Source organism: Scomber scombrus, chromosome 2 (genome assembly GCF_963691925.1).
Source record: "Scomber scombrus chromosome 2, fScoSco1.1, whole genome shotgun sequence".
Lineage (NCBI taxonomy): Eukaryota > Metazoa > Chordata > Actinopteri > Scombriformes > Scombridae > Scomber > Scomber scombrus.
Genome location: NC_084971.1, coordinates 13,604,196 through 13,617,370, shown reverse-complemented (window position 1 = coordinate 13,617,370; position 13,175 = coordinate 13,604,196). Strand labels below are relative to the sequence as shown.

Genomic DNA, 13,175 nt, shown 5'->3' with positions numbered 1-13,175 from the left:
CTAATTTGACTGTTACCTGTGTTTCACTATTTTCAGATGAGTTGTTTGAGTTACACTGAACTTTTTTTTCTCTCCTTTCGTCGGCAGATCATTGCATATCAGCCATATGGACTCTCTGTTGACTGGTGGGCATATGGAGTGCTGCTCTACGAAATGCTGGCAGGACAGGTGAGTGGTTTACAAACATACAAACACACACACACACACACACACACACACACACACACACACACACACACACACACACAAATACACATTAAAGTCCCCCTCACAGCAAGGCTCTACCGAGGCGTAAATGTACTCAGGTGGTGTACCCTAAAGACCTTCCCACCACTGCTACAAGAAACATTGACACATATACAGTACACACATAACCTCAATTTTCCTCTTATCATAGGCCATATCCGAGTTGGAGTAACCTTGCCCTCTGTATATGTGTGTGTCTGTTCAGCTTTAATCTTAGTACTTACTGTAAAAACTTGATACAGATTTTTAAGTTTGTCATTTCTGAAGAATAGTCCCTAATTGATCAATCCTGAAGCGCTATAAGGAGCATGGACTCCAATGATATCATTTGCACATCACATTACATTTTCAGCTTGTATTATTTATTCACTAACACTTCACTGTCCTTGTTGATCAGGTGTAAGATTTAGCTCAGGCTGCCTGGACTGTGTGACGTATGCTGCATACAGTCTCTCTATGGCAGATAGTGTAGCAAAACAGAAGACTAGGGAAAAAGGAAATAGCTCTAGACTAGAGGTTAATATATACCATTGAAATTCCTGAAAAAGTGTTGAGGTTAAGTATTAAACAGTATAGTATAATATATTTTGGAGGTTTTATGCACTCAAAAATCTGCTTTAGAATTCAACAACAATGAGATTTATAACAAAATTACAGCTTACTGTGTTTTAATGATTTTCTTTTGTATTGTAAGGCATTGATTTGTAGATTTTTTCCAGCTGCATTGTAGGTTTGTTCATTTTACAAAGAAAGGAGAGGGCTGCTGTTGGATTCAGAAAAGTTAGATATCTAATTTGTTCAATTTGTGCACAAATAAAGGCACTAGACTGGCAGCATATCTTTTTGCAACGCATTTAAACCTGGCACCCTTCGCCAGTCTCTATGCTGCCCTGCAAACAGTGCCCTTTAGTCTATGCTTTTGTGCAGAAATTGAGTAGATTTTTCAGTTTTCTACAGTGACATGTTAGGGAGCTTATTGTCCTCTGTTTCTTTGAGGTTTGTTTAACTAGGGTAGCATTAGCCAAAAGGTAATGTGTTGGTTACATAGGAACAATATGACCTTTTTCAGGTTAGCTTAGCAATAGCACAATCTGTGCTTAACACAATGTTCAACATCAGCCTAAAACCACATTCTGGTGGTTGCAAATAGTGGAAACAAAGCATGTCAGAGATAATATCTTAAAATGTATAATTACCTAATTATTATGACTACAATGAAATGTGTAGCTATAACTTAATATATTGTCATAACTCATCTCTAACTTACAATATTAATTAAATTGCTTCAACAGAATTCTTTGATGTCCTCATTTGAAAAAGTTTTTTTTTAAAAAGTCATCCCATCTGAAGATTTCCCTACCAGGTTTAAGTAAAGCGTGTTTTCATGACTAAGTTACCTAATTAGATATTTTTAGAAACCCCCATTCAAAAAGGCCAAAAGCAAAATGCAAATAAATGCAAAAGCTAGTTCCTCCACAGCAAAGCAAACATGAAGATGGGTATGTTTTTCATTCCCAAATTAACTCAGAACAAGTGTTAGCTCTTCAACAATTTACAAAAGTTTTTACCTATTCAGATGTTCCCTCCTTCTGTATCTCTCTGTCTTGTCTGAAATCAGGTAAAGGGGGCATGACGCAGTCAGCTATCTCTAGCCGAAGGGGCCAGTAGAGTGGAAATGACAAATAATTCATTTTATGGACTGTCAAAACACCCACATTATGGTTACTGATGATAACCACGCAGTGAGGAGGGAAAATAGCTGGGTCATCCACTCCATTTGCCCTGCAAGGTCTTCCTGTGAAACTTGTTCGCAAAATTCTCCATTGTTCCTTATTTTCTCTCCTTTTTCAGTTCTCCCTCTTTAGCACCCTGTTTGTCAAATTTTTGTCTATTTTTTCCCCATACACATGTTTAGTCATTACTAAATGTGGCCAATTTACCTGTCAGGTAGAGAGGTTATAAAAACACAGATGTACCATTGGTGGATCCTTTCAGTGCTACATGGCAGCGTGTTTGTGGATTCAGAAACAGTAACAACATATTCATCCACTATATTTTTATGGATGAAACACTCTCACACTCTCATTGTTGTGTTATTCTATCCACAGCCTCCATTTGATGGAGAGGATGAAGATGAGTTGTTCCAGTCCATTATGGAGCACAACGTGTCCTACCCCAAGTCCCTGTCCAAAGAGGCTGTCTCTGTCTGCAAAGGGGTGAGTTCTTTGTCATCACTGATGAATATGTTTCCATATAAATCCATTTGTGTGGTCCATAATCAACATCAAGATGATTGTTTTTCAGAATTACAAAACACATTCACTAAAATCTCTGATATGATGCAATGGACTTCTTCAGTTTACTGTCCTGTTCAACTGGGACTGTTTTCCCCAGAAGCTATTCCCGTCTGGGTAGAAAATCCTGTAAATCAGCATTTTAAGCTCTGTGTCTTTCATGCTCTTCACTGAAGCCAAGACGGAAATTCATGTAAGAGGACAACAAGCCCCTCCTGCTGGTGTAACTTTAGGGGTAAAAACATATAGGCTTTTCTTAGCTTTGCGGATCAAGACACATGAGAAGTCTAGCTCCATTTGCTGTGTGAATGAAGTTTAGGCTTTGTAAAAAATATATTATCGGAACTAATTTACACACTCTAGTTGACTCTCCTCACCCCACTCAGGGCCTGTGTCTTAGACATTATTAAAACATTGAAGGGAAACCTCTAAAGCTTTCCGGTATACTACTCACTAGTGTGGCTGTCACTAGACACGTTTTTTTTAAAATCTGGAAGATATTAAGGTCTTCATAATGTAGGTCTGTTATACACTGGTGCACACAAACCTATTAATGCTGCTGAAATTATGTCTGTAGACTTAGTCACAGTACAGCTGTCTAATCTTAATTCCCAAATTGAAAATACAAAACACTGCATGATTTGGTATTTATTGTTGTAGCCCAGTACTGGCTTTGTTTATGTTTATTGTATTTTAAGTCATTTCTTTTGTTACGTTATTGACCTAAGCTGGGAATCATTTTTGAACCAAACAGTCTAGCATTTTGAGTTGCAATGTTATTGTCTTTCATCAGTTAGCCCTTCCCTGTAAGAACAGTGGGGTATTTATACTCAGCAGTCTTCTGGGATGCTGTTTCAGCTACCATGGGTATATCACTGCTGGATCTCCTTAGACAGGGGGAAGTGAGCAGTACAGTGGGTCAGTGTAAGTCAAGCAGACAAATACCAAAAGATAGAAACTCTTTGTTAACAACATGATGTTTTGAAAGAAATTGAAAAAGGAAGGGACATAAGAGGAACACAAAAACAAAGAATAACGTTTTCAGTACACTTACCTAATGTATTCACTGAAACTTAGTGATTACATTACACTTAATTGCCTCATGGAACAGAAAACAAGGCACAGATCATATGCAGGAACTGTGCATTCACTCACTATTATGCCCTTTAACCTTTAGTTGTGTGACCTTCTTTGGCACTTTGTATGTACTAGAAGACAGTAAGAAACACTGGTATGTCAATACATGTTCATCTTCAGGGGAGCTGATGGACATGAAATATGGATGAATTTTGGCAGCTGTCGATGAATTCACAGACACTGATGGCATGAGGTTGAACTAAGGACTATTTGGTCAATAAAAGATGAGACTTACTGTAGAAACATTTTTCACTCAGAGAGACTCTTTATTTTGGATGTTCAGAAATACTCACAAGGGTCACAGAAATGCACACGGTTGTGTGAATGTGGGTGTAGAAGGAATGTAATAGAGAAAGTGGTAGTTTTATTTCTGTCCAGAGGCAGCAAAAATTCAATGAGCTGTGGAATAACGCGCTTTGTCTCCCTGTTCCTACCTCAACTCCACTGATTTGTCTCTGTCTCCCCATTTTCCTTTTCCTCATTCTTTTCTTTCTTCTTAATTTTTCTTAGCTGTGTGTGCACTTCTTTGTGGGTGTTTGTGTGTGTGCGTGCGTGCGTGCGTCTGTGTGTGTGTCTGTGTGTGTGTGTGTGTGTGTGTGTGCATGAGTGTGTGTGTGTGTCTGCATGAGTGTGTGTGTGCGTGAGTGTGTGTGTGTGTGTGTGTGTGTGTGTGTGTGTGTGTGTGTGTGTGTGTGTGTGTGTGTGTGTGTGTGTGTGTGTGTGTGTGTGTGTGTGTGTGTGTGTGTGTGTGTGTGTGTGTCCTGATCTCAGCCCAAGTCCCTGCCTCAACCCCAGTTTGACATGGCTGCAGCACTTCCTCTTAATGGATACATAGTGCTTGCCAGCAGCCTGACCCACAGAAAAAAGAAAAAGAAGATATGAAACAAGAGAAAGGGCGGTTAGAGTGAGACAAACAGAGATAGGAAGAGGAGGAGATTAAGAGGGTAAAATGTGCAGGGAGCAGGAGCTGTGATGTTACTCCTACAGATTTTGACAAAAAGCTAATGCTAATATGGATAATAGCAGCACGGCAGAGGACAGCACAAGTAACTCTGTGAAAAGTATATATGATACAGTATATATTGGTTATATGCAAACATAAGCATGCAGATGGAGTATTATCATACTACTCTGCAACTGTTCCTATTCTGAGTGAGCCCATATATACTGCATTAAGTACATTACGATTTAAATAGGTAGATGTAGGACAGATGTAGATACACATTCATCTATGTAATGTGATGTGATCAGACATTTTGCCTCAAAATGTAAATGTTATTTCAAACTAAAGGGGCTTTATAGGATGATGAATGTGTTTTGAAAGTCTTGATGTACTGGATCACACAATTGTATCTGCCCTGCTGACTTTGAGACCCCATCTGCTTTCCCTTTTGTTTTATCATTCTTTTTTTCTCTGTCTCCCTGACTCTCGCTCGCACCCTACCTCCTGTCCTCTCAAATCTAACATTTTGACATCAACAGCAGGGTGTCTTTTTGAAGTTATACACTTCAACTAAACCCTTTGCTGACAGTTTCATGACGCTGTGGATCCATTGAGATTTAAGTGCTAACAGTTTAGCAGATATAATAATCAAGTGTTGCCAAACATCAACGCCACATTTTCTTTTTTTTCAGGAGATTATCCATCACACTTATGCAAAGTAAATCAAGTGATCAGGTCTAAAAAAGAAAGCTAGAGTGTGTGATTGACGTGGTGGCAGGCCAGCAGTCAGTCAGTTTCAAGGACATTTCAAGGTGTGAGCTGTTTAATGGAGACAGCTTTGTGCAGGAGGATACTTTCTCAGCGCCAGTGACAGTCCTGTGAACAGACAGAAAGCTGCAAATGACTTCTCCTTCCTTGTCAACAGCTGTCTGATATGCTCCGCCAACTGGATGCACTCTGCTACTTCAAATGTGGCTCAGCCCACAGCCTGTATGTTGGGGGGGCGTGCAGTCAGGAATATGGCAGAAATCGTGCAAGCACAATTTGAGCATGTCATTTAATGTTGTCTTGTTTCTTAAATTATATATTTATTTTTCTCAATAATATTAATCAATAAATAGGTACGGTAGTGCAGTGACATAATTTTTTTTTTTTAAGATGGACTTTTTATGAACTTAGATGGCATTATTTGAATAAATCATAGTTCAAGCCCTTGTGAGATTTTCTGTTCTGTTAACATCAGGTTAAATTCATTCAAGTCCAATACCTTGAGAAGTGAAGGGTATGGGTGGTATATATATCAACTATGGAATCAAAATGTCTTCAATGGCTATGAAGTCTGGGGCTGCTTACTAAAGACCAGATAAAATGAGTGATAAACCCCAACAATACCTACCATCTAAGGCAAAGCAGGTCTGTTTAGTAAAAAAAACAATGAACTGAAAAAGGTTTTGACTGAAAATATCAGACCTAAGAGACCTAAATATATAGCAGGAATACCTTAATTGCCTTAAAAAATCATATATTTTGCCTCAATGTGGCCCTTGATGGCTAGGGATGACAGTAGACTGAGACCGACAGCAGACAGGGAACAGTGTTAGATAATACAACATTACTAACAGCTGTTTCTTTTTTCTTTTGTAACAATGTTAGAATTACATAGCAGTGGGTGTTTTGTCATATAATTTCATTTCACATTACCCAACTTGCTTTCTCAGCTACTGCTGTCTTGCAGATGGCAGCTGTCTTTTGGTAGTGTCTATATTACGGGCTTGTGTTTATGTTTCCTTTATCTTTATTTAGTTTGTGGTGACATTCAGCCCCCTCAGCTAAAGAGCATACACAAGGAACACATTTTATGTAACACTTCCTTTTACAATGGGTAATTAGCACATGTAATAAATTGGTAAATACAGAGCAACTACAGCTTGAATAGTAAGAAAAATCTCCACTATTACCCATCAACTCAAGGTTTATGTCAAATACTTTGTAAGTATGGGACTGTAAAAGGGAGTACCAATATTATTATCTTGTCAAGTCTTATATATATATGTACAGTATGTGTCTACCTTTAGTCAGGAACTGTAGCCAGATAGCCACACATTGGTTATGCAGTCTCCCTCTGTGTAAGAATGCTGAACCTACAGAGCATGAATGTTAAACGTGTCATATACTTTGGGGTAACTGTCAAGGTGACTGAGCTGCATGTGAAGGTGTGCATCACAGATTAGGGATTTAAATGGAGGCGCTAGTCTTGTGGGCTTTTGCGTGTCTGTGTATGCATGCATACACTCACCTTGGATGTACCAATTAGAAAGCATACAGTATGCTACACAAAATACCAGAGCCGCCTGGAAGCTAGCCTATTTAAGCCTTTAAACTAGCTCAGTTTGAAAAAAATAAATAAAAAGCATAATTTCAATTTCAGATTCCAGTGCAAGAATAAGTCATTTTGCCCTTGGACTGTCAATACTAAATCCCATGGGCTCTCTAAAGGTTTCCTTGTCTTCCTTGGCAATTCAACATTTTTCAACAATTGATCACTGCACTGAAGTGGGAGAGGTAATCCAAAAAAAAATTAGTATATCTGGTGAAATTTCATACACACAAAACAAGCAGTAAATCAGTTCCATTGTGTATAGATGTGGCTCTAATTAATTTAAACTTGCAAACAGGTACTGTTTGTTTCCTCCTTCCAACACAGTGTTTACACAATGAGAAGAATTTGAATGCTCCTCAGCTATAAGCTTTGGTTTGTTTGACTATTATTGACACTTTTGTATCGTGAGCCCCAGTTTTTCTGGACCACGACACATCAGCAATCTTATCCAAAAATACAGGTATTATGTCTCATTTCTATGTCTTTTAATTTTTGGCTCATATATTCATTCATTGTTTTGACAATTATGCTTAAGTTGCACCAGTGGGCGTCTACATAATTAAACAAGGACAGATTATGTTGTTGTGTATGTTCTGCTATGGGTCCTTTTTTTCTTCTTCTTAATCTCAGTTTACTTTTCAACAAAATGAAAACTGTGTCCTTATGTTTTATGTGGTGTGATAGGAAGTGGCAGCATTCAGAACAAGCAGAGGGAGAGGAAGAAAAAACTATTGTATCACTATTTTTTAGACCCATCTGTTTAGCTGTCATTTACTGACCTAGAAAAGAATTGGGATAACATCATGAAACACATCAGTGGGAACACCAGAGTTGCAGAAAACAAAGTGAGCTTTCCTGATGCACTAACACAAAGGTAGACACTGACCACTTTTAAGGGTTAATGTAAATCCTATAAATAACTTAAAGAGTTCTCTGTTTAATTAAGAAACTGAAGAAAGAAAAAGGGGTTTTATTTTTTCTTTTGAAGTTGAGAAAATTGATCACATTTTTTAAACTAAAAAAACTGAATCTTCCACTCCACACAGTGTTTGTTTTCTTTTTATCACTGGGGGTCTTCTCACAACATTGTTAAAAACAGCATGATCTGGATATAAGTGGAATCACCACTGTGATTCAGAACGATGGTATGGTCCCTTTTCTGACTCCATATACATATTGTTTTATTTTCTATGAACAGCTGATGACCAAGCACCCATCCAAGCGTCTGGGCTGCAGCGCTGAGGGAGAGAGGGACATCAGAGAACATGCCTTTTTCAGACGTATTGACTGGGAACGCCTTCAGAACAGGGAGATACAGCCGCCCTTCAAGCCCAAAGTGGTAAGTCCTGTCAACATACACTTTTATAGTAGCCCATCTTGCTTAGGGTTTAATTTATACTTCATAGTCTAATTAAATGTGATACTGCATAGTATAATTAAGTATAATTAAGGTCAAGACGATTGGCATCCTCTGTCACTTGAGTTTAGATTTAATTAAAACAAAGACACACTTCCCACAGCAGTCATCTGTTCCTGTCACAAAGGGAGTGTTGCTTCTTTGGATTCTGTTTTCATGGGGTACACGGTGCAAAGTGCAGCATAGAGTAATTTCCTTGAGATGCAGTGATGTTTTTTCAAACTTGTGCAGTATTTTAATGACTTGTCGTAATCACAGTTTTAGGAGGGGCAGCACTGGAAATACAGCTATGACTACCATTTTGACTGCACTTTGCACCATGAACCTTAATACACAAAATAAGCATCATTAGTCTTTTCGTTACCTCTGTGCATTTTTCTCTGTGTTTCCTTTGGATTTTCATTCACCTTATCATGTAACATTTCTAGAAACACTGAAGACATTTCTTATACAGGAGCAACAGTGTCATCTGTGCCATAACACAATCAACAATTTTCTCCCATATTCAACACTGTGTCAAATGACAAAGTTCTGGTATGTGTATTGTCTACAGAGTCTATCTCACTGCACAGTCCATTGCAAACACAATATAGATAAAAAAGACAAATACAACCTTCAGCATTTATCCAAACAACTAAGAGCAGATGTGCAGATGTGCTTATCACTACAAGACAAATCATGATGGCAAGACGTTTTATGCGGCTCTGCTCTATTCTTCACTTCTGTGGGGAATATTTGTTCTTTGCTGTTTGTTTACCAGCTTGTACTTCAGGCCTTAAGTCATATTTGTCAGACATTTGTCATACAGACAAACAGGGCAAAAGTCACTAGTTAAAACTGAAAAATACAGTAATACACGTTTCCTTTAAGTGACAGAAAGTTTAAAATAGTGATGAACTTTTAAGACAACTTTGAATATACTGTGTTAGGTATATTAGGTTTTCTGCTTTCAATTAAAAATAATTCAAACAGTTGGTGCATAATGCAGCAATCTAGACAAGGTCAGTTTCGAGTTATATAATGTGTTTAAGACCAACTTTTTGGAATATTTATGAGATGCCTAAAATCAGATTTACACGTAATTATTTCTTGTTTTTTCCTCTCTCACTTTATCACTCTAGGGAATGCTTATTGTTAATATTAAACTGTCATCAAAATGGAGATGTGACCAGAACATGTGCATGTTATGAAATGTTAGATTTAATTTTACACAATCTATAGCAGTGAAATTAATCAACTGCAAACCATCCCAATCCTCCCTCATTTTCCCTGTTGACCTACCACACACACACACACACACACACACACACACACACACACACACACACACACACACACACACACACACACACACACACACACACACACACACACACACACACACACACACACACACACACACACACACACACACACACACACACACATACTTGAATGTATACCTGAAAGTGAAGTAGTGAAATTAATTTGACAACAAGATCAAACATAATGAGAAAATTCAGAGGAGGACATGCAATTAACACATGCACATTTTTAGTCTTTTTTATAAAAATAGTATTCAGATAGATTTACTTAAAATTTTAAAACGTATGAAACTCCCTGTGAAAAAGAAGGAAGTACAAATACTTTAACAAAGGTTTTCCCCAGCTGTAGTTTGCAATTCTGTAGCTTTTAATAAATAAAATCAAAGATGATTAACTTTAAGTGAAGAAACATCATATTTTATGATTCAGGTAAACCCTTAGTTTAATTATTTAAAGCCAACACATTTGGACCAAAGTGCATACTGCCACATACTGTAGACACATACAGTATAGTAAACACTGTTTGATACATTTTGGGCCAAAATTATCATAAGTTTTAGTTTCTTCGTAGCTCAGTGGTTCAGCACATTCTTCTCCTACTGTAGGCAGATGCCTGAATAAAAACAACTGTTATCAGAGATCAATTGTGGACATGGTTGATGTCAGCACACGATTATATTGACTATATAGCCTTGCTCTCATGGAAAATTATCCTTGCTTTTGATGGGGCGCTTACTGTATTTCAACTGTTTTATTGCATTAGTGAAATATTCAATAGAATGTTACATAACACAACAATTTAACAAGATATTTATATACAGTTTGCCTTTGATGTATGAAAAGCATCCATCCATCCATTTCCTGTAATTGTGTAAATGATGATGGAGGGGTACACAATGGTCTAGAGGCAGAGTACTGAACAGAACAGCTCATTATATCCATTACCAGGCTTGTATGAGGTTACAGTATAAAATAACTCTGTTATTGCATAACCATCACATAATCATCTCACATTCACACATTCAATACACACAAGTACCAGAACACAAAACTATTATGGAACAGACGTGTTGTTGGTACTCCTACATGTTGCTTTAGATTTATAGTAAATAACTGTTGTTATTTACTGAAATCAGACCTGTGTTGTTGCAGTAGATTTCATTGTATGAAGGTGACTGCAGGAAGTCAAAATGAAGCTTACACCATAGCTGTAATCCACTAACCACTACACAGTGTCACATAAGGAGGGGATATTCAGCTCGGTGTTTTCCGGTGTGTCAGTTATCAGTGTCAGTCAGTGTCAGGAGTATCTCTGATTATAGATTTAAATCTGCTCTCACAGACAGAAAAACTACACCAGCATTATATAGTTGTGTCAAAACATTACTGTATAGTTTTCGCAATAAAAAAACATCGTAGGACTTCAACTAATGATTGTTTTCATTATTTATTCTATTATCTCTTATCTAATGATATTTTTTTCAATAACTCAATAAATCTTTTAGTTTATGAAATGGCAAAACATTATGAAAATATCCATCACAGTTTCCCAGCATCATATATGTTGTTTAAAAATGCCATATTTTATCCAACCAACAGTACACAATATTCAGTTTACAATGACATAAAACAGGGAAAAAAGCAAAGCTTCATCTTTGAGAAGTGGGAACCAGAGAATGGTCAGGGTTTTTTGACAATTTGTGCTTAAGAAATACTTACTTATTTTTCTGTCCATCAATTAATGAATCAATCAACTAATGATTTCAGCGTTGAATTTTTGACTTTGAATAAGAAACAGGATCAGGATGTTAACCATACATTGAAGTCACTCTGATGTCAAGTGACCCATGATATGAAATATAATACAGCCTCGACTTGCTGCTCTTTACTGTAGTCAAAACACAGCTGCAGGCATAAGCTATGGTATATATTATATGGGCTGTAAGTAATTTCAAAGCTTCTCATCTCAATGTATAATTAATGTAACATCCATTCATTATAAATGCATTTCTCATATAGCTCACATATTGCTGCACAGAATGAGGTCCTTTTGAAATCCCTGGAGTGTACACATGATCATGTAAAGCACACAAACTGTCCCTGTTGATACACTGTATTCACTTGTATGAGAAACTGTGTCCAAATTTTGACTGGTACTGTTCACACACACATACACCACCTTCATACAGAGATCATATAGACTTTGTTTCTGAGTCAACAAGCAACAAAGATGAAGTAGGTCACTCACTCTGTGTGTGTGTGTGTGTGTGTGTGTGTGTTTGTGTGTGTGTGTTTGTGTGTGTTTGTGTGTGTGTCCCTTACATATTCAGTTTAAATATAGTATTTCTTTTCTGTTTCAACCCTCAAGGGCTCCAGTTCCTATAATAAGGTGAATCCTGGCCTTTTTGTCCATGTGGTCTCCTGCTGAGTGGATGTGCTGGGTGTGCTGGAAATGCTGTGTGTGCTTTGTGTGTGTGTGTGAGAGAGACAGACAGGGAGATACAGAGAGAGACAGACAGACAGACAGAAAGAGAGAGAGAGAGAGAGAGAGAGAGAGAGAGAGAGAGAGAGAGAGATAGAGAGAGAGAGAGAGAGAGAGAATATATGTATGTGGAAAGTGAAGGTTAACAGAGAGGAGCAGGGGAGGATGATGGTTTAGCAATATTAGGGTGAGAAATGAAAGCTTCCGTTCTTGAGTATTTGTCTATGCCAAAGTTTCAGAGAGATGGATGCATGTCCTTTTCACAATGCATGCTTGCATGAGTCTGGTTACAGATGCAGATACGGATGAAAGATGATCGAGATGGAAGGAGAGAAGGAAAACATTGTTAAAATATGGCCACCACCACTGACTCAATAATGATCCATCATATCCGTCTCACTATGCCATGTAATACAGCGCTGTTTCTGAGTCCATTACCACAAAAGGGCTATTATTATAAACTTCTCCCTCTCACCCTTCACTAGATCTAACCCTGCCTCTCTAATCCACTCCCCGTCCTCTTTCCTTTCTCCTTGTGCATCTATCCCTGCTCAATCTCACTTCATCCGCCCGTGACAGCTTTGGAATTGCAATCAATACACCGGCTGCACCCAGCTAAGAGATTCAAACCATTTGTATCTATTGGACAAGGGCTGCAGACACACGGAGGGGACAAGTGAATGTGGCTGAATGAGTGTCAGGGCAAGCTCAGTAAGAGTTGATCCATATTCATAGTGCTAGATGTTGTCACTGTGCAGATGTCTACTGCAGGTGACAAAACAAGCACACGGCGTGTACCTAAATGCCAGCCACATCCAGCAAGCAGTGTTGCTTGGAAAGGAGGCTAATTTCTTGATAAGACAACGTGCTTGATGCCCACGTGCTTTATGCCCACTTGTGGCTGACTGACCATCTTTATGGCTGAAGGGAGAGGAAAGGGACGGAAAAAGTAGGTCAAACAGGGAAGCTGTT

The 13,175-nt window shown here is 38.1% G+C and overlaps 1 protein-coding gene across 1 annotated transcript in view; it reads left to right on the top strand.

Annotated features, from left to right (window-relative positions):
* LOC133989128 (protein kinase C alpha type-like) overlaps positions 1–13,175 on the top strand; it is a 156,665-nt gene that overhangs the window by 131,113 nt on the left and 12,377 nt on the right. Inside the window, exons 15-17 of the mRNA XM_062428119.1 lie at positions 88–168; positions 2,355–2,462; positions 8,199–8,339. Of these exons, the coding sequence (XP_062284103.1) occupies positions 88–168; positions 2,355–2,462; positions 8,199–8,339 (330 nt within the window). The remainder of the gene's footprint in view (positions 1–87; positions 169–2,354; positions 2,463–8,198; positions 8,340–13,175) is intronic.